The 19,122-nt window shown below is 29.0% G+C and overlaps 7 protein-coding genes across 7 annotated transcripts, besides 9 other annotated features; 1 reads left to right on the top strand and 6 right to left on the bottom strand.

Moving 5' to 3' along the window:
* Positions 1-36: 36 nt before the first annotated feature.
* Positions 37-1,416, bottom strand: CMU_040640 (protein kinase domain-containing protein; the record flags this gene model as incomplete). Its single annotated transcript, XM_002139308.1, has 1 exon — positions 37-1,416. One exon carries the CDS (start codon positions 1,414-1,416, stop codon positions 37-39), a length of 1,380 nt encoding a protein of 459 aa, XP_002139344.1.
* A 658-nt stretch (positions 1,417-2,074) lies between these two features.
* Positions 2,075-2,098: a sequence feature (AT_rich).
* A 92-nt stretch (positions 2,099-2,190) lies between these two features.
* Positions 2,191-2,219: a sequence feature (AT_rich).
* Positions 2,220-2,487: 268 nt separating this feature from the next.
* Positions 2,488-2,526: a sequence feature (AT_rich).
* A 100-nt stretch (positions 2,527-2,626) lies between these two features.
* Positions 2,627-2,649: a sequence feature (AT_rich).
* Positions 2,650-2,986: 337 nt separating this feature from the next.
* Positions 2,987-5,500, bottom strand: CMU_040630 (uncharacterized protein; the record flags this gene model as incomplete). Its single annotated transcript, XM_002139307.1, has 1 exon — positions 2,987-5,500. One exon carries the CDS (start codon positions 5,498-5,500, stop codon positions 2,987-2,989), a length of 2,514 nt encoding a protein of 837 aa, XP_002139343.1.
* Positions 5,501-6,398: 898 nt separating this feature from the next.
* Positions 6,399-6,427: a sequence feature (AT_rich).
* A 33-nt stretch (positions 6,428-6,460) lies between these two features.
* On the bottom strand, positions 6,461-7,459 carry CMU_040620 (DHHC zinc finger domain-containing protein; the record flags this gene model as incomplete). Its single annotated transcript, XM_002139306.1, has 1 exon — positions 6,461-7,459. The coding sequence occupies one exon, from the start codon at positions 7,457-7,459 to the stop codon at positions 6,461-6,463; it is 999 nt and encodes a 332-aa protein (XP_002139342.1).
* Positions 6,814-6,850: a sequence feature (AT_rich).
* Positions 6,901-6,972: a sequence feature (T-rich).
* Positions 7,460-8,479: 1,020 nt separating the features above from the next.
* On the top strand, positions 8,480-9,637 carry CMU_040610 (translocation protein Sec62, putative; the record flags this gene model as incomplete). The annotated part of the gene is made up of 1 exon (XM_002139305.1): positions 8,480-9,637. The coding sequence occupies one exon, from the start codon at positions 8,480-8,482 to the stop codon at positions 9,635-9,637; it is 1,158 nt and encodes a 385-aa protein (XP_002139341.1).
* A 44-nt stretch (positions 9,638-9,681) lies between these two features.
* Positions 9,682-12,531, bottom strand: CMU_040600 (TPR repeat-containing protein; the record flags this gene model as incomplete). The annotated part of the gene is made up of 1 exon (XM_002139304.1): positions 9,682-12,531. One exon carries the CDS (start codon positions 12,529-12,531, stop codon positions 9,682-9,684), a length of 2,850 nt encoding a protein of 949 aa, XP_002139340.1.
* A 261-nt stretch (positions 12,532-12,792) lies between these two features.
* Positions 12,793-12,813: a sequence feature (AT_rich).
* A 1,095-nt stretch (positions 12,814-13,908) lies between these two features.
* Positions 13,909-17,070, bottom strand: CMU_040590 (adenylate and guanylate cyclase catalytic domain-containing protein; the record flags this gene model as incomplete). Its single annotated transcript, XM_002139303.1, has 1 exon — positions 13,909-17,070. One exon carries the CDS (start codon positions 17,068-17,070, stop codon positions 13,909-13,911), a length of 3,162 nt encoding a protein of 1,053 aa, XP_002139339.1.
* Positions 16,008-16,036: a sequence feature (AT_rich).
* Positions 17,071-17,520: 450 nt separating the features above from the next.
* CMU_040580 (CS domain-containing protein) lies at positions 17,521-18,685 on the bottom strand. Its single transcript, XM_002139302.1, has one exon. The coding sequence runs from the start codon at positions 18,408-18,410 to the stop codon at positions 17,565-17,567; it is 846 nt and encodes a 281-aa protein (XP_002139338.1). The 5' UTR covers positions 18,411-18,685; the 3' UTR covers positions 17,521-17,564.
* Between the last annotated feature and the right edge of the window lie 437 nt (positions 18,686-19,122).

Below are 19,122 nucleotides of genomic sequence, written 5' to 3'. Positions count from 1 at the left end.
TTACTTTCTACTTTATTTTGTTCGTGATTCAAGGTGTCACTTATAATCCATTTTGTACCACTCAGGTGAAATTCTCTCAATAATATCGGTATTATATAAATCTTTTTCTTTTTGTGTAAAATTAAAAAGAAAATTGATATTTAATGTATGGGTATTTTTATAATCTGACTGGTACTTATTTTTTTTATTATTAAGGCTTATAACAGGCACAATTATATTGGGACCACTAGTACGTAATTCATCAAAAAATGGATGTGCTAATGCCTCAAGTGGCTTAAGTCTTTTTTGTGGGCTATAGACCAGAATTCTAGACAGAAAGTCAATTATATGCATTTTATCTGTTCCATTTACTCCTTCTGGGAGAATAAGCGACCATGGAGTAGGCACTATACTTGGAAATTCAAATTTTGTATATGCTGGGTTCATATCACTTACTTGTTCCTTATTGGGTGTCCCTAAAAGTTTAATGATTTCCACAAGTTGATCAACTCCACTCTCTCCAGAAAATAGTGGTTTTCCTGTCATTAACTCGTAAACTACACAACCTGCGGACCATATATCTACAGCTGTTGTGTAACTTGTAGATCCAAATATTAATTCTGGGGCTCTATAAAATCGGCTGCATATGTAAGATACATTCATATCGTTTGATAGTAACCTTTTTGCACTCCCAAAATCACAAACTTTTAGAATACCAGAGGATGGATTTAAGAGCAAATTTTGAGGTTTTATATCACGGTGGCACACGTTTAAGGTACTCATGTAAGCTAAAGCACGGAATATTTGGTAACTATACAACTTAACTAATATTATAGGTAACCCATTACCACAACTAGGAAATGAATCTTTATAGCTTACATTATTGCATTGTTTTAACAGCTGATACATTGAGCCACCAAGACATTCCATAACTATATTCAAGTATACATCATCTTGTTTCTCACCTACAGTGTAGAAGGCTTGGTATAATTCCACAATAGAAGGATGGCAATCCAATATTCTCATTATCTGTAATTCTCTGTGCTTATACCTCTTATCTTGATATACTTTTTTTATTGCAACATAATCACCAGTCTCTAAAACTCTTGCTCTATATACAATACCAAATGAACCGTGTCCAATTACAGACTCAGTTGCATATGTTAGTGTTTTTTTTGCTTCTTTTAAAGAGGTGCAATTAAAAATTCCCATCGCATGCTGTGGGGGTGACTGTGTAGTAGCACTTAGAGGAGAGAATTGTAGAGATGACATTGTTTCATGGGAGTCTTCCTCACCATCATCTCGGTTGTAATTTAAAGTGTCATCTACTTTATATATATCAGATTTTTTATAGTAACCATTAATATTAAATACTAAATTGCTTTTGTGACATAAGTTGTCGTGACTGTTGACCTCCTTTCTTAAGATTTCTGTCATTCCTAGCATTCCACCTGACCTATAGATAGATACAGTTACTAATTCCGTATATTACAGTTTCAGTAATCTAGTGAAAAACTTATCACTATATTTATATATATTTACACAGTATATATGAATTTATCTTTAAAAAGTGTGCACTAAGTTCGTTTCCGAGAAAAGCAAAAAAAAAGAGAAAAAGAAATTATCAAATATATGGAAAATTACAAAATTCCACTCAAAAATTTTATTATGAGCCAGTTGAATATATAGAACAGATTTTGTAAATCACTATTAGTAACAAAATTTAGCATACATCAAGTTTGTATATTTCTAAAATTGAAATATATTTACTAGTGGTAATTTTTTAAGATAATTACTTCTCTTCACTATTTTATAAGGAATCTAAATTAAAACTACATATATATATGTAATGCTCTATACCTTATAATTATAGTAAATCTGAGTAAATGGAACTAAACTATAAGAAGTTTACAAATCCCAAAAGATACTAACAAGATTTTGAAAAACTGCAGCACTATATCAGCTATTAACTTTCATTCAAATATGAATACAAATATTAAATAATTTTTGTGGAATATATATTATTAATATGTTAGGTACTTTTATTATAGGAGAATCGGGTGAAAAATAATAAACAAATTTCCAATCTGTTCAGATATTTAAAAAAAAAAAAAAAAAACCATCTTATAACCTATTAGATATATTTGATATATATAACTTTAAAACCGTTAGGATATATTATTATATATACTAAGATACCTTCATATCTACTAATTTTAATTTGATAAAATTAATTTATACTTTTATCTTTTCTAGTTATATTTAACAAACTATAAAATCTTGTATTCAAAAATCTATATGAAAGAAAATATTACTTGACTGAAAAATATTCCTGGATAATATATAGTAGATTTGAATATTTATATACGGATTTGATTAGCAGTTAGTATATAGTAAATAAAGCTATTTAGCAAGTATTATCTATTCCATATTTTCATCTAATTCAAAAAAAAAGACTACTGTTGAATTTTGTGTCTTAACTAATATAGATTCTGATTTTATGTACTCTATAAAAACAATATATATGATATAATTTTAAAATTATATGGAATTTGAAGTAGATTTAAATTTTAGTAAAATCACTAAATTTTTAAAAGACAACTTTACATGAGAAATATATCAATAGGTATGAATACCAATAAGTGACAATAATAAATTAAATATTTATTAGAGGTATACTTATTAAAAAGAACCTTTTATGCTTAGTTACACTCAGTTACTTTATAGAGAAACATAAATATAAAATGTGTATTAAAGTACTATAAATATGATTTTAAAAGTGTGTAAATATAGTTTCTATAGTATCATTTTATTCTAATAAGTGTAAGCTCCTTTGTAGAAATTTATTTTTTCAACTTTTAAAATGATGTTTTTTAATTGAAATTTAAGTTATTCCCTTATTTTGTCTAAATTTGTAAAAAGAAAAGATAATTGGAATATAACCAATTAGATATATGGTGTTCCAATCTAAAATACTGAGGTATTATGAGTCTATGTGTCTGAATCTTTATTGGAAATTGCAAAAAAAAATTTTATCTTGTATATTTGAAACTAATTCCCAGATAACTTGCTTTGTATATATACCTTCATATTTTTCAAATCTTGTAAATGTATAATTTGGGCAATTCAGTATACAACTAGGTATTGAATGAGTTATGTACTCTTCCTCACCCAAGTACAATTTAATTATTTTGATGAATGTATATAGCTGGAAATCCGAATCATCTGAACAAATTTCTGAAGATAAGATGAAATTAGAGAGTTTGGAATACACAGTTTCCAAAAATATTAGTAAACTATCAATGTCAAAAAAGATACCATTAATTTTAAAATAGCAACTTTTAAGTTTCTCAGGTGATTGGTTTGTGAATTCTGGGGTATATTTATTGCAAAATTCCAATTCAACAAATCTATTAGTCTCTTGAATATTGCTACTTGAAGTTTTGAAATCTATGTTTATCATTTCTTGGAGTTTCTTTGCTTCATTACTAAAGGATATCCTAATAAATGCATAAGCAAGTTGTATATTTGAGATCACCTTATTATTTGTAGCTAAACAACTCCCAACTATCAGAAGTAAATTTCTTAAAGTTAAAGAAGTACAATATATAGTATTAGAAAACGATATTTCCGATTTTTTGTCATATTGCAAACTGAGAATACCATTTATCCGAGATATTAGAATATTACAATATTGTAGTGTTTTTTCAGAGACAATCCAGTGAAAATTTTCAACTGAAGAAGATAAATTTTGAATAATTACACATGCTAATTCGCATAGAAAGATATCACTATGTGTTTTGGAATTCCATAATAATAATTTTATAAGAGTAAGAATAATCAAACTACCAAGCGATACTATACTATCTGAGATAGCATACTCATATGTGCTGTTAGAGTAGTAATTTTGTCCTTGATACATCCCAATAGTTTTATTCAGTGATGAATCTTTTAACCAATCTGGAAGTGAACCAATTATTGTTCTATGAAGTGCTTTACAATAGTTTGGCTCATCTGTAAGTTTTGTTAATATAGTTAATAAGGGGATCAAGTGACAAGTACCAATAATAACATTTCGTTGTTTTTGTATAGGTAAAATGTATAGTACTTCAAGAATTGGAACTATTAAATATTCAGGATCACCTCTAGACATGCAATAGAGTCGAAAGTTAGAATTTGAATGAATTAAGAAGTAGAAAATATATGATTCAAGAATATGGTTTTTTAGTCCATATTCAGATGAAATTGTAGAGCATATCTGATCAAAATATGTGAATTTCGTTATCCCTGAAGTATCTTCATCAGAATCAACTTCTGATTGAATATCTTTAATTAATAAAGATGAGGTTTCAGGTAGAAAGCGAGGATCTAATATATTTCTCATGAAGTCAGAATAAACATTTTCTTTGAAAAATGGAGAGTGGAAAATTAACATTGATAAAATACAAAGAGATCTATTCTTAATACCAATAGGTGTGGGTGAGTGTTTCTTCCCATTAATAGTAGTTCTTGTTAAGAAAAAAAAGAAACTATATGGAATTGTTTCTGTATTTTCTGAATCATCCCTCTGAATTATTAAACTTGGATTCATGAGATGAACTGATAATATTTGGAAAATATCGAGAAAGGAGGGGAGTAGTATATTAGTTTTATTTTCAATTTTGGTTAAAGATGATATACTTCTAGATATTGAAAACTCACTTGTTGAGTTTAAAAAAAAAACAATTAAAATATCCATAACAATTGCTTGCAATGCATAAATAGAATGGATCATGTTATAATTCTTTCCATTTGATTCTGATATTTTATCAATATAAAGTTGGGAACATATACAATAACAACATATCTCTATCATAAGTTCTCCAATTACAGAGTTGTCTGAATTGTGAGTAATCATAAATGGATCTCTATCACTAATATTGCTTAAAATAAATAAAATAAACCTTTTATAGTAGTTGAGATCTAAAGTTTTCAATTCAGTTCTATATATGTCAAAGAAGTCTTTATCTAAATATTTGCTTATAGGACAAGTACCCTGTGAATTTATGCTACCAGTATCTAAACTCTCATTATCAAAATTTAGATAATCATGTTCAATTTGTAATAATAAATTTGATAAGGAAAATTTCTGAGTATAATGCCTTATAATACTCCTCAATAGTAATGCAGTACTAATCAATGTTGAATAAGTAGAAGGACATGGTAGTAAGGAACTCATATCTTTCTCTAGGTTCATGAGTATATCCTTTCTGCTTGAAGATAACAACTTAGTGAAAAACAAAGTTAATCTTCTTAAGTTTCCACTAGACTTATTTGTTTCGAAAAGTGTTGTTGAAATATGTTCATATATGTAATTGTCCAAAATATTAGGAGCTATAGGTGGCAGTATAAATTCTGACTTCATTTTTTCCCATATTGGATCCTCATCATCCACAGTATTTTGTCCTAAGAGACCATTAATCAATCTAAAACTATTTTCTAGTAGGAAAACAGGTCCTTCTTTAGAAATAGAACTCCCCATTATTACTTAAAGAAGTTAAGGATTCATTTGGTTGTGTAGTCATTGGAAAGCGGTTGGTCTCAACAGTGCATTATGTAGTAGTAGTAAATTTCTTTAATACTAATAACAACTTAGTTCAAAGATAAGTGATCAAAATATATTACTATGAGTGACAGTGAGATACATAAATACATTACAAAGATTTATGATAAAATTAGTGTTTAAATAGTCTTAAATGTAATAATACTATATTTACTTTATATTTACTATAAGAAAAATATTCTTTTAAAATCATCAGTAGTGTTTAAGTATTAATGGCTAACTAATAATGAAAGATGTATTCTTAATATATATAATGTGGGTATTCCAACTTAATACATAAATTTTAGTGAAAACTTTAAAATAAAGAAATACTCATGAATAAGGATGTACATATCCCATTTAGCAATATTCAGATATAAATTTAAGTACTTCATATTCATAACTATATGTAAGAAAAAAAATCTACCCTTATATATAATCTATAAATTAAACTAGTGATTATATTGATCTTTAAAAGTTCTTACATTACAAGATACTATTGGTTAATAATAAATTTATTAGAACCGTTTAGGTATTCTTGAAAAGTTTAATAATAAGTACAAACATATTTTTTGGAAGATTTTCTTAAACTGAAAAAAGTAGTTAATCAATAATAGGGTTTTTATTTAATAAGTATGACTTATTTAAGATTTCATAGTAATTATATAATCTAAGCAAATTTCTCCAATAAATATTATAAAGTTATGATTACAAGTTACATGTAATTTCTGTTTAAGAGGTAATATATCTGATAAGCCATAGAATTTAAGTTAAATTTCAAAGGGATAACTAAAATACTAAAGAGTACTAAAGAGTATCTAATCTTATAATAAAAGAGTTTATAATATATATTATTTGTATATTTAACTATATTGCTACAAAAATATAATAAAGAAACAGTTAGTTTGTATTATATAACCTAGTAACTTGTTTATTGTATTTATTTTCATCACTATTAACTTCGATAATTCCATCTAAAATCACCCAATCTTTACTTTTATTCGTCTTTAAAGGTTTTATTTCCTCACGAGATAATTCAACATAAAGGTTTTCTAAGAAATTCGGTTTATTATTGACTTGTATAGGTAATATCCAAAGTAAAATGTTGTTCCCAAATATATTTGTGAATTGTCGAGCAAAACCTTGTAGTTCTCCATAAACACTTTGATATGTCTCAACAAGTGAAGTATTGGATTTAATTGCTTCAAATTGATCTAAAAGAAAAACAAATGCAGCAGTACCAAAGATAACACTATATATAATATTAAATAAAATAAAGATATTATTAATGTAGGTCCAATCTCTCAAATCAAATGTAGATGATGTAATACTGAGTGTATATAGGAGTAAAAATACAGATAATAGTGATATAATACAACAAATTAAAATATAAATTAAAAATAAAATAAAGAGTTTCTGGTTTGAAAATCCAATGCAATTATTAATCCAAATACAATGATGATCCATTTTAAAAATACATGTTTTACATGTTGAACAGTGATGAGCTCGCAGTGGTTTCCATCTCTGGGGATTGCACTTTGTACAAGTTCTGTCATATTTCATGTCTGCATCTGGAGGTTTTCTCTTGGGACAACTCAAAACTTGTAGTGAACCAGGGTCTAAATTAATTAATTGCAAATAAGATGCAATTAACAAAGTTACACATATTTGATAAGATAACATTGAAACTATACCAATATATCGAATAGTCAGTTGTTTTGTACCTATAAGTATATTATGTACATAATTAGTGGTCAAATAATCTCCAGTAATAATTAGAAAAAAAGTAAAGATTACAGGCAGTCTTCCTAATATAAATTTTGTTATAATTACAATATGCGTGTGAACTTTACATATTGTTTCACTCAATCTTATATAAAAATATTTCCACTTTTCCATAATATATATTGTATTTTTGAAGATTTTTGTATGTAGGAATTAGTGATAATGGCGATATTAAGTACTAGACATGTAAAGGGCGGGGTACGAATTTAATTTGAGTCTATCAAGTACTTCTAGTGTTGCACAAGTTCTATAAAGTTTTAAATCCTTGCTTACTTTGGAATTTTTCCTGATATCTAAAATGTAAATGATTATCTATTGTATTACATGACTTATGTGTCTCATAATTATGATCACAATTAACTGAACAAAACCTACTTTTCAGAAATATCAATAAACTATGTAGTAGTTTACTCTGAAATACTTATATCTATAATAATTAAGATTTTATAAGCATAAATATATATATTAGAGCACTTTTTAAGATTATATAAGGCAACTTTTACAATACTTGGATGCATACTTGTGGTATGTAACAATATAAGTCAAATTGTGAAAATATATTGCTTCTTGTTATATACTTACAAAATAATCCAATTATTGTATAAATTATAAAGGATAAAAATATACTAATACTATATAGAAGTATTCTTAAAGTGAATAGTCAATATTTCAAAGATTTTAACCATTGACTTCTTTGTGTATATTGGATTAGTGCCTAAAAATATGAATTTCCAAATATACCTTGAGAAAAAAATCTAGTTCTGATTAGTTACTATTAGATACCAAAATAGATTGCAGTAGTTAGTATAATTAAAATAAAATTTCATTAGACGTATATACAATAACTAATTTGTCAAATTATTAGTGACTTACATGTTGGGAATACCTTATTGTCTTTAAATAATCTGTATAGCTTCTGTATATATCTTTAATAAGGTATTGTGTTTAAAATATGACCAAATAAGTCACATATATATGAATGAAGATAGGTAGCACTATTGAATCACAAATAGGTATAATGGAAGTAAAGAGGGAAATTCACTAAATAACTTGGTTTATAGCGCCTATGAATTATATTTTCTCTTGTCCTACACTTAAAATATCTAAATAAGATTTTAAAATATAGCTTTATTGATGAGTACAGATAAAATTGAATATGACCCGGAGTATTTGGGATTTGTGAAGTATTTATTTTCTTCAAAGACCGGAATTAGGACAAAAGGTGCAATAGAAGTTGGTAGAAGGGCAGTTGACTATTTTCGTGGGGTTGAATTTGTTCGATGGATGCAAAGAAATGCAATTGTACTAAAATCCACTTTCCCAGAACTAATGGATAAATTAGATTTTAATTCTTTAGATGATATACGGAATTTTGGAACTGAGCTTATTCGAAAATCTTTTATTTTGAAGGCTGAATATAAACCGGTTGGAACAAATGTAACCAAGGGGATGAAACAACCAAAGTGGCCTAGACGCTTAAGTGTAACTGCAAACCAAGTATTTGATGAGAATTTCTTTTACATTATTATTTTTGAAAGTCATAGAGCTATATACAAGATATTAATGGTGTCTATACTTCTATCTGTAGTTGCAATATTCATGTTCCCAGCCTGGCCATTGGCGATAAAAATATCTGTATGGTACATATCAGTGGTTTTATTATCGTTAATGCTCTCTATATTCTTTATTAGATTGGTAGCTTTTGCATTATTTTGGTTCTTTGGCTTTGATATATGGATTTTACCTAATTTGTTTGATGAAGAGAGAGGAGTAATTGATTCATTTAGACCTTTATATTCAGTCTTGTATCGACAAGATGACTGGTTTATGCTAATAATAAGAATTTTTTGTGCAATTTTTCTCACAGGGGCTATCTACCAACTTAGTAAGACACATTCTGCAGCCGATGTTGGACATTTTGCAAGACAATCATTCTTAGATGTATTAGATTGGGGATATAGAAAAATAGCTCCTCCTGAGGATATGTCACCAACATCAGCTGGGAGTCCTTTAGATAGGAATATGAAACAAAAAACAATGCAGATGACTCCTGAGATTGTATGCATTACAAAGTGCTTAAGGTTTGAATCTAAAGATGCTTTGCTTGAAGACTGTTGCAGTGGCTGTCAATGTATTAGTGAATTACTTGGTTTACCATGCCTTAGCTCTAAAGATGTTTGTCCTGTATCTTTACTTCAAGAACTGATGGATATGCAGAAGATAGTTTGTGCTAATCAAGATAGTGGAACTCAAGATATAGAGGGAGAGTTAAAGAGATTAATAGAACAATAGGAGGGATGATAATATTGGAATTATATAGATAATTTACAGTTTTTTTACCAAATTATTAGATTTTGAATTTGTTTGTCATTCACTAGCAAACTAAGATTATACAAAGAAGAATTCATTAATTGAGTAAAATCTAGATCTTTGTTCTGACTCTTTATGTTTTGTAATGTTTCAATACATCGAGTATAGAGTAAAATAGCTTCAGTTTTCAAATTAATTTGATGATAAGCTCTAGCCTTATTATACAAGCATTCTGCCTTAAATAATGGATTATGACCAAAAATACTTAATCGTCCTTGTATATATCGAGAAATAAATGCAAAACCCTTGAGTACTGCTGATTGTCTGTTTTTAGTATCCTTGGCTGTTGCCAAGCTGATAAAACTTATACCTAAGCAAAGGACTATTAAGTTGTCAAAAGGAGCACTTCTGTGTGCCTTGGTATATTCTAATACTGCCATTCCAATACGATTAGATATAACGTATAAGTGAGCAGTGATTAAGTTTAATTCAGCCTCATTACTAAATTGAGGTGATTGTCTTTGAATCCAAGATCTAGTTTCACTAATCACCTCTTTTTCTAAAAGTACTCCGCGTCTAAAGTTATTGTGTTTCACACAAGAGTTGAATATATGTGGTACTAAGAGGATACGACCAATCATTCCACTTAGATGTTTGTTTATAGTCGTCTTTTTATTGAATTCCAAACGTAAATAGCTTAGTAACGTACGCCACAGGCCACCGTTGAATGCTAAAGAAATTATTAAGTTGTGAATGGAATTTTTGGCTGCTTTTAACCTATCTAAGTATATTTCTGGCTTAAACATTTTAATATTATTTAGAATCTTTTCAAACACTTCGACAGCAACATTGTATTTCTCATTCCACTGCAAGACTATTGCACCATATGTAAGAAATTCCCAGTATTCATCTTCACTAGTTAATATTTCTCCTAAAGTAACGATACCTAATTCAGATCTAATTTTACTTGTCGGTATATTCACTCTACTTTGTAATTTTTTGGAGCCTTTAGATGTGGAGTCACTTGTGTGCTGCAGGCTTAGATCGACATTTTCTAGTACATCTCCCAAATTAGTGTTATTAACTGAATTTTGTTCATAGTTTGTTTCTTTATCATGCTCTTTAAATTTCTTGGAATATAATTTTTGGCCCACACGTTTAATATCTGTTAAGAACTCTTTAATTAAGTATTCAAACATGTCTGCAGTTCCACATATTTCCGGTGATATTTGTGATAACTTTGGTGGATTTATAGCTTTATCAACAAAATCTATTTGGGTTGAAAATTGAACAGTGATATTAGTAAACAATGATTTCATTTTTGAAAATAATTCTAGTATCATGTTACAACGCAGTTCTTGAGGAATAGGTTGTGATAGATCTCCCATTTGCACAAGATCTTCATATTTCATTGTGTATATTAATTTCTCACCAAGCTTAGTATATCCCATCTTGGAATATAACGAAGCTAAAAGAGCTTTTGCCTTGTAAACTTCAAAAGATTCAATTTGATGTTTGTTTTCTGTCAAAGAATCTTCTAGAATTTGTGCTGCTTCTTTAAAGTTTCCTAAAGACTGCAATGAGTATGCATACTTAATACTAAGTGCAATCGATCTTTCATATCCATCAGTATGATAAATAATTTCATAATGATCCTTAGATAAATTGTATATTTTTACAGCAAAATAGGCATCACCTAAACTTTGGTGTAGGTCGGTAACTTCTATTTTTTCCATATTGCTTTCTTTCAATATTGTTGTTAATTCATCAGCTACGCTACTATTCCCTATATATAAGCCAGATACAGCATATTTTACACTGATATCAATGGGTAATGTTAGAATTAAATGTCTTATATCTGTTTTCTCGAAAGAAGAAAGTTGACACTTATTAGACTCAGAGTTATTGGTATTTTCAAAATTTTTTGAGATCAGCATATTTTGAACAAGATCTAGGCATTTTTGGTACAACTTAAGATCAATATATACTTCACAAAGCATATTAATTATATGTAAATCAGTCTCTTCAATTAGACAACTTTCGAGAACTTCGGCAGCCATATTTAGTTTCCCTATTTGATGATAACATTTAGCCAATTCCTTGCCTAGTAAAGGATCTCCTGGATGTCTTCTAAATAGTATCTTTAGCTGTTGTATACAATGAATAATATTATTAGTCTTTAAGTAAGCATTACTTAACTCAAAACGTATTTCATCTTCAATCTGTGTAAATTCATCGAGTTCACCTTGGTTATCTGAGTTGCTTATGTTTCTTAGGCACCTTTTGTAACAATATATAGCTCTTTCCCACATTTCTAGTTCACAACTCATTTGACCAATCCTTTTCCATAAGTATATGTCGTTTACGACTAGATGAGCTGCAAGAAAATAAAACTCTGCAGCTTTTGCTTTATCATCCAATTCTTGCTCATAAATTAAGCCCAACATATGAAATGGATCATGTAAACCAGGTGCTTTTTTAACTACTTCTTCTAAAATTTCAATAGCTAACATAAACTTCTTTGCCAAATATGCATCATTTGCTTTCTGCAATAGTTTTTCAACTTCTGGTGAAACATTTACAGGTGTTGACCCAGTTTTCCGCTTTAATTCTTTATCTGATTTTCTCTTTTTTTTCTTTGTTAGCCTACTTCTATTATAACCCATCATTAACAAATCTTGAATGTCTGAGTCCTGGTCAGTATCATTATCTGACAAATTGAGTTTTGTTTCTATCTCTTTATTATGAAAGATACCATATAGTGAGCTCAGAAGATCTTTATTCTGGTATCTTGTCATATCTTGTGTATCATCAGTAATTTTGCAGTTCTCTTCATCGTCATAACCTGGAATGTAGGAAGTTGTTGGATGCAGCATATTTATTGTTTCAAGGTGAGATATGAAGCAATATAACTAATAAATAAGTTCATAGCTATTATTCTAGCGCTATTACAAGTAGGCAGACTACGGCAGTGATGTTTGTAAATCTCTGTACTAGTATCCAATAATATTAAAGACAGGCTTTAAATGACAAGATGATGAACTTTCTAAAAATAATTATACTGATACCTTAAATAATTGATTTTTTATTAGTAATGTAAAGTGAAGAGGGGTAATATCTACCAAATTATAGAGATCTAAAAAAAAAAATAAAATAAACAAATTACTTGTTGACTGTATCTATGATCATTTTAGGCTTATTTAAGTATATAGATTCCAAGAATTTAGAAATTTGAATATATGGAAAGTTCTCAATAAACAACTTATATTACATGGAGCTTATAACAAAATAAAAATAAACTGAGAAAAAAGACTATTGAATTTATAAGTATAATAAAAGAACTTTAATAAGAAGGTTCTATTTTAAACAAAGACGAGATATAGTATTCCCCTTGTCAGTTCAGTTTTTGTTCTTAAATATTAGACATTTAGAGCACAAAATATAGTCATTGAAAGATATTTGAATTTATTTCTAGTAATTATTTCTAAAGAAACTTGAATGAACTTCTAAATGAAAAAAAAAATGATTTAGTGACTTTATGTCTTTTAAAGGGTTGAAATATCAACTTATAGTATATCTAAGAGTTAATAAAATATTCAAGTTCATTTAAAAATATATCTGGCAGGTTGCTCAGCTATATATTAAATCATAAACTCTACTTAGTTAACCTTGGCTAATTTCCCCATATAGATCATTAAATTAAAGTATGAGTTAATATTACTTCTTTTTTTTTTTATAATTGAAATTATACTGACTATATAATTTGTAAGATGTTTTCATTATAGAGCACAAGTACATATAAAAACATCAAGGTTAACATTGTTTTCTATACGTATTTTAGTTAGAGAATATATAACATTTATATTGAATTGTGACATTAGTTTGATACATATACAATATTCTAAATACTAGGAAGCTAGTAAATATAGCAAAGCTGAATCTTTAAGATTAAACTTAAAGAGGTTGACCTTGCATGAACCCCCCCTTCCCCCCAACTTTAGACAACACTTTTGGTAGTAATTATTTAGTCATTAATTAATACTTTGTTTTGAAAAAACTAATCTTTCAAATACATCTAGTTAACAGTAACAGTTGACAATAAATTAAGGTTTTACAAAGTTTACGATGAAAATACTACTTTCTAGTAAAGCCTACAAACAATTAGAAAGTTAATAAATATTAAGAGAACTCTAATAAATATAATTAAGGAAAAATTTGTCAGATAACTAATCATTAAATATCAAATCTCGCATTTAAAAAACTTTTGATGTCAAGATCTCAGCTCCTGACCAGTTCTCACTAGGAGGATTGTTTAAGAACTTAATACATTTCCTCTGGAGAATCCTTATAGTAGGATCACGATTTTGAGGGTGTAACTCGTTAATCTTGTCTATATAAGTTAAAGATTGTCTAAAGTCTCTTTTTAGATAGTATGATAGGGCTTTAGCATGTAGTTTAGCTTTAAGATACATCTCTGGTAAGGCATCGAAACTTGTATCAACCACATTATACACTACAGTAGGTCTACTCTTTCCCTGAGTAATTACAATATCTAAAGGACAGATAATAAATCTTTTTTTAATTAATGATGAAGATGTGAATACCCCATTACTTATTAGAATATCAGTAGAATACCTCTTGCTTAAAGCTTCAATGCGACTAGCCAAGTTAACCCCATCACCTAAAACCCCATATTTCATTCTATGAGCTCCACCAACATTACCTACAAGAACATCACCTGTATGTATTCCACATCTTATTTTAATTTCAGGTAAATTATGGAATTTCCACTGCTCAGATTTTACATTGAGAATACGTCGCATATGTAATGATGCCTCTATTGCTACAGCTGCATGGTTCTCAATATTTACAGGTGAATTCCATATAGCTAATATTGCATCACCAACTATTTCTAAAAGTGTCCCCTTAGATTCATCAATAATTCTCGTCATTTCATCAAAATAGTCAGTAAGTAGTAAGAGTAGCTGTTTTGGCTCTAGATTTTCAGCTAATCTTGTAAAACCAGCTATATCAGAAAATAATATAGTTACTTTTTTAGGAAACATACCTAATGTCGCTGCCTTACCTTTTCGCATTAGTATCCGTACAACATGTAGTGGCAGATATTTAGAAAATGAGAGAATTCCTTCTCTCATTCTATACATCGACTGACTTAGTAACCATAAATTTAGTAAATGCTCATGTTCGAATGGTAATCTCCCATTAAATAGTGACTTAGAAGAATACCTATTATAGACTTGATTTTCATCTATTCTCGGGAAATCCAAGTTAGCTAAAGCATCCATATCACGTACTAAGATACTTGTTTGATCACAGATATGATCAACAAATTTCGAATTTCGATTAAATAAATAAAACATATTCAATAATACAGTTGAAATATATATCAAAATCATCAAAACCATCCTATATCCCATAGCCTTCATTTCTGCTACTTTACTTTTTTCATTCTGTGTCTGAATAGTATTTTCTGGAACTGCAAGTGTAAGAGTTAGAAATATAAATAAACATACAAAAATAGAGGTTGATAAAATATACTCATCAAAACGTCTTCTAGGAAATTTCAATCTATTTTTGATTTGACAGTTTTGTAGTTGAAGTTGAGGAGGGACCATTACTTCTCCTAAACATCCATTTATATCTGCAGCCATAATCATTGCTTCGAATTCATCATAATCCATTCTTTTTTGTATAGGATCGTAAACTCCCAGAGCAATAAGTGCATGAGAAAATTTTTCTCGAAGTTCAGATGCCAATTTATAGGTAGTGCTATCTTCATTTATATATTGATCAATGAAGTTTGTCGAATTACTGTCATTATATAATCCTGTAGGAGTTAGCATAGGAATATTTCTATCATTATCTCCATATCTAATAAGTTTCATGTCTTCAAACTTTTTTTTAGTATTTGAATCATAATTTTTTATATCTCTATACATAGAAAATTGTTCAGAGTCCTCATATATGTTATCTTCACCTTGTATACTAGTTGTATCTGTGCAGCTAGTATTACTTTCAAAATCAGAATAATTACTAAAAATTTCACAACTTTCCCATGTAAATTTTTTAATCAAGCTTTTGATTCTAAAATTTATAGATAGAAATATATTAAGTCTTCTATTTTTATTAGAAGAAAATAAATGCCTTTCTAATGTTTTGTTCTTATCAACTTTGACCTCCTCAGTCAAAGATATGCCAATAGCCGAACAAGCAAGTTGAAATTGTTGATAGGTTAATTTAGAATCCAAGTCATGGTCCAATACTCTAAAAAGTTTTCTAAGATGAATCCTTACAACCTCTGTTATTTGTTTCTGAAAGGATCTCATAGTACTTTTATTATTTGAATATATAAAAAATATACGGGTTAGTCTTATCAAATAAAAAAGTAAGTTTGTAGAACTTACAACATTTACCTTGCTATTAAATTTTGAAAGAGATAGATCCAGTATGAGTACTACAATGGTAACTACATCTATTATAAATTCTAAACTTCCAAAGTAGCCTTGAAAAATTAATTGAGCAAAGGATTCCAGAGATAAAAGTATAATATTAACAAGATAGAAAACTCCTAACACATAAAAAGTAGTATCTTCATTTTTAATAATGCAATTTAATGGCTCTGCAAGTACTCCCAATGAATGTGTACAAATGGTAATAAATTCAAACCATCCTGTTAAACAAAGTTTTTTAGAAAGTAGTAATATTGAATATAACACTTTGCCATATGTCCCTTTATCTGTAAAAACACTTTCAGGTAAATCTTCAGTATTATCAGCAAGATCATAAAATAAATCCTTAACCAATTTTTGTTGCCAGTCGTATTCTAAAATATTATTTAGAAGAGATCCACCAGTAATAGAAGAAAATAGTGAATGTCTCCTAGGGTAAAAAAGGTGCAAAAAAGCTTCAGAGTTAGAATGGTCCCCTTGACTTTTCATATTTAGATCATTAATCCCAGTATCTACACCCTGCTTTAATAATATATATTTATCTTCATTGTATGCAATATTCTCAGAAATATTGCTAGTTAATTCTCCATCTTGAGTTATCTGCACAGAGTCATTTACTTCAGGATTAGTAACTGAAAATATATCGTATAGCTCATCAACTAGACCAAAGCTATAAGATATACATTCATTATATTTCTTTTTGTTAAATGTTGTTATCCCATTACTATTTATGGACACAATATCATTAATCTGAAATATTTGTTCTCGCCCCCTATTAGCTCTGGAAGCTTCATTGAGACAAGAGTCCTTATTTTGGATATTTTGTCCAATATAACATGATAGCTTAATACCAACTCGAGCTAGATTCTCACAATTAATAAAGTAGTCCTGTTTCTTCTTCTTCTCTTTTTTATTAGAAGGTAATTCCTTATTGGAATGCTTCATACTTAATATACCCTGAAATTCATCGTCACTTCCAAAGAGAATTCCAACTAAATTAGATTTCAAAGTATATTTGAATACAAGTGCAGAATCGTCTTACGTAAAATTGAATATATTAAAATATTGAATTAAACCAAAAGGTATCTCAATCAATTTCATGCGCACCCGTTTATAGTAAAAAGGCGGGACAGATAACAAGGTACTACTGGGCACTTCAAGTATATAAAGATATGCCTCAGTAGATAGTACAATATTAGAATTGTGATTCCTGCAACTGAAGCTATGCTATTCACAACAAATAAGGCAATATATTTTAGATATTGAATATAAAATTAAGATGTAGAGGTAATGCTTAAAGAAATTAACAGCTTCAAGGAAATTTCCTTTAGAAACTTGAAAATACATAAATATTGGAACTTCTGAAATATTTTAATTAAAGAAAAGTTTTAGATAAAGTTAGGATCTAGATTAATACTCCTTAAATATAAGTAATATAGTTACAATTCCTCACGAAAAGTGGGGTCCGTTATATTAGAAGATAATGTTGAGTTAGCTACAATCTGAGTGCTATTCTGCAATAATGTATCATTATTTGTAGAAATTTTAAAATCATCTTCAAATTTCTCCTTCATTTCCCACCAGATATGCATATTAGGGATCTTTTCATTTTGATCTTTGAGTAGTCTAGGCCACTTTACATTGGATTCTTTTTTAGCTAGGGTACATGTTAACTTCCCAACAGATCCAAAAGTCCATTCAGACTTATCGGCATCTATCTCATCAAATAGTTCGAGCTTAAGTTCATATCTTTTCATCTCTTGTGAATGAGATCCCAGGGCTGAAAAATAGAATGTATTGTTAGTTATTGAAACTACCTCATTTTCTACCTTAAGAGCTCCCGGAGCATTCCATCTATATGTAAATTTAATATTTAAGAATATAAAATCACGAGATTGAGCCCACTGAAAAGCTGGAGACAGTAATGCAATTTCAGCATGTCGTTTATTGAGGAGTCTTACTAATTCATCAAGATGTTTCCTTATAATTAAGGTGGAGGCACGAACTGTAGAGCTCAAGTCAATATCTTGCTCATGAGTTCTCCTAACTAACTGCTTAGCCAAATCCCACCAACCTCTTGATATAGAAAGCTGTAAATCATCCTTAGTTACTAATATATCGGAAACACTCAAGAAATGTTGAATAGCCTCCTTTTCTAGCGAAAAAGTTGAATATTGTGAGCTTGCACTATCCGGTTCAATACAATTAGATATATCCACGCGAGTTACAAACAAAAGGATGAAAATAAAAGATGAATAAGTTCCAAATACCTCAAATAAGTTCATCTTAAAACCTTCTATACAAAATGTTTAACTCACACCATTACACAATAAATAGGTGCCACGCTTCATCTGGTTCACCGCTCAACAGGTGCGCGAAAGAATGAAGAAGTGAATAGTGCCTACTTGTTGGCTAAAGCATGAAGTAAAATATAAGTCTCAAGAATTTTAAAATTCTAACTTTCCTAGGCCTTTATATATAGTGTGTATAGTGACTAAGATCTATATAACTTTTTACAGTCTAAAATTACTTATTTGCTCTTATCTGCGTGGAATTGAATATATATGGATATTGTGAGGATCTTTAGTATGAACTTTGTTCAGCTGTCTGAACAGATATGGGTACTGAATAGTCGGATTAATTTCTACCAAGTAGCTTTCCTTAAGTTTAAATAATAAGTCTTTCCTCTCATTTATAGAAAGGCTATGGTCTAGGCCACGGAATATGTATCTAATAGTGCTAGAGATAAATGCAATAGCATAACCAGGTCTCTTCCCAGGATTTTTTTGGGCCACAAGTATACGAAATTTGGGACTATGAAGCCAATATCGGTCTATTCTTTCATTAGGAGCAGGATCAAAAGCTCTACAGTACCATATAACAAGAAGAAGACTTAAGAATGATGTCCAAGATGTACCAAAGAAACCGAAATTCCTGGCACAGAACTGTGCTTCAAAAAATGCCCTACTCAAAGGGATACGTTGATAGTTAGGATAG

Source organism: Cryptosporidium muris, genomic scaffold (genome assembly GCF_000006515.1).
Source record: "Cryptosporidium muris RN66 scf_1106632373453 genomic scaffold, whole genome shotgun sequence".
Lineage (NCBI taxonomy): Eukaryota > Apicomplexa > Conoidasida > Eucoccidiorida > Cryptosporidiidae > Cryptosporidium > Cryptosporidium muris.
The sequence above is the reverse complement of the archived record's forward strand: the minus strand, read 5'-3'. Positions and strand labels throughout refer to the sequence as shown.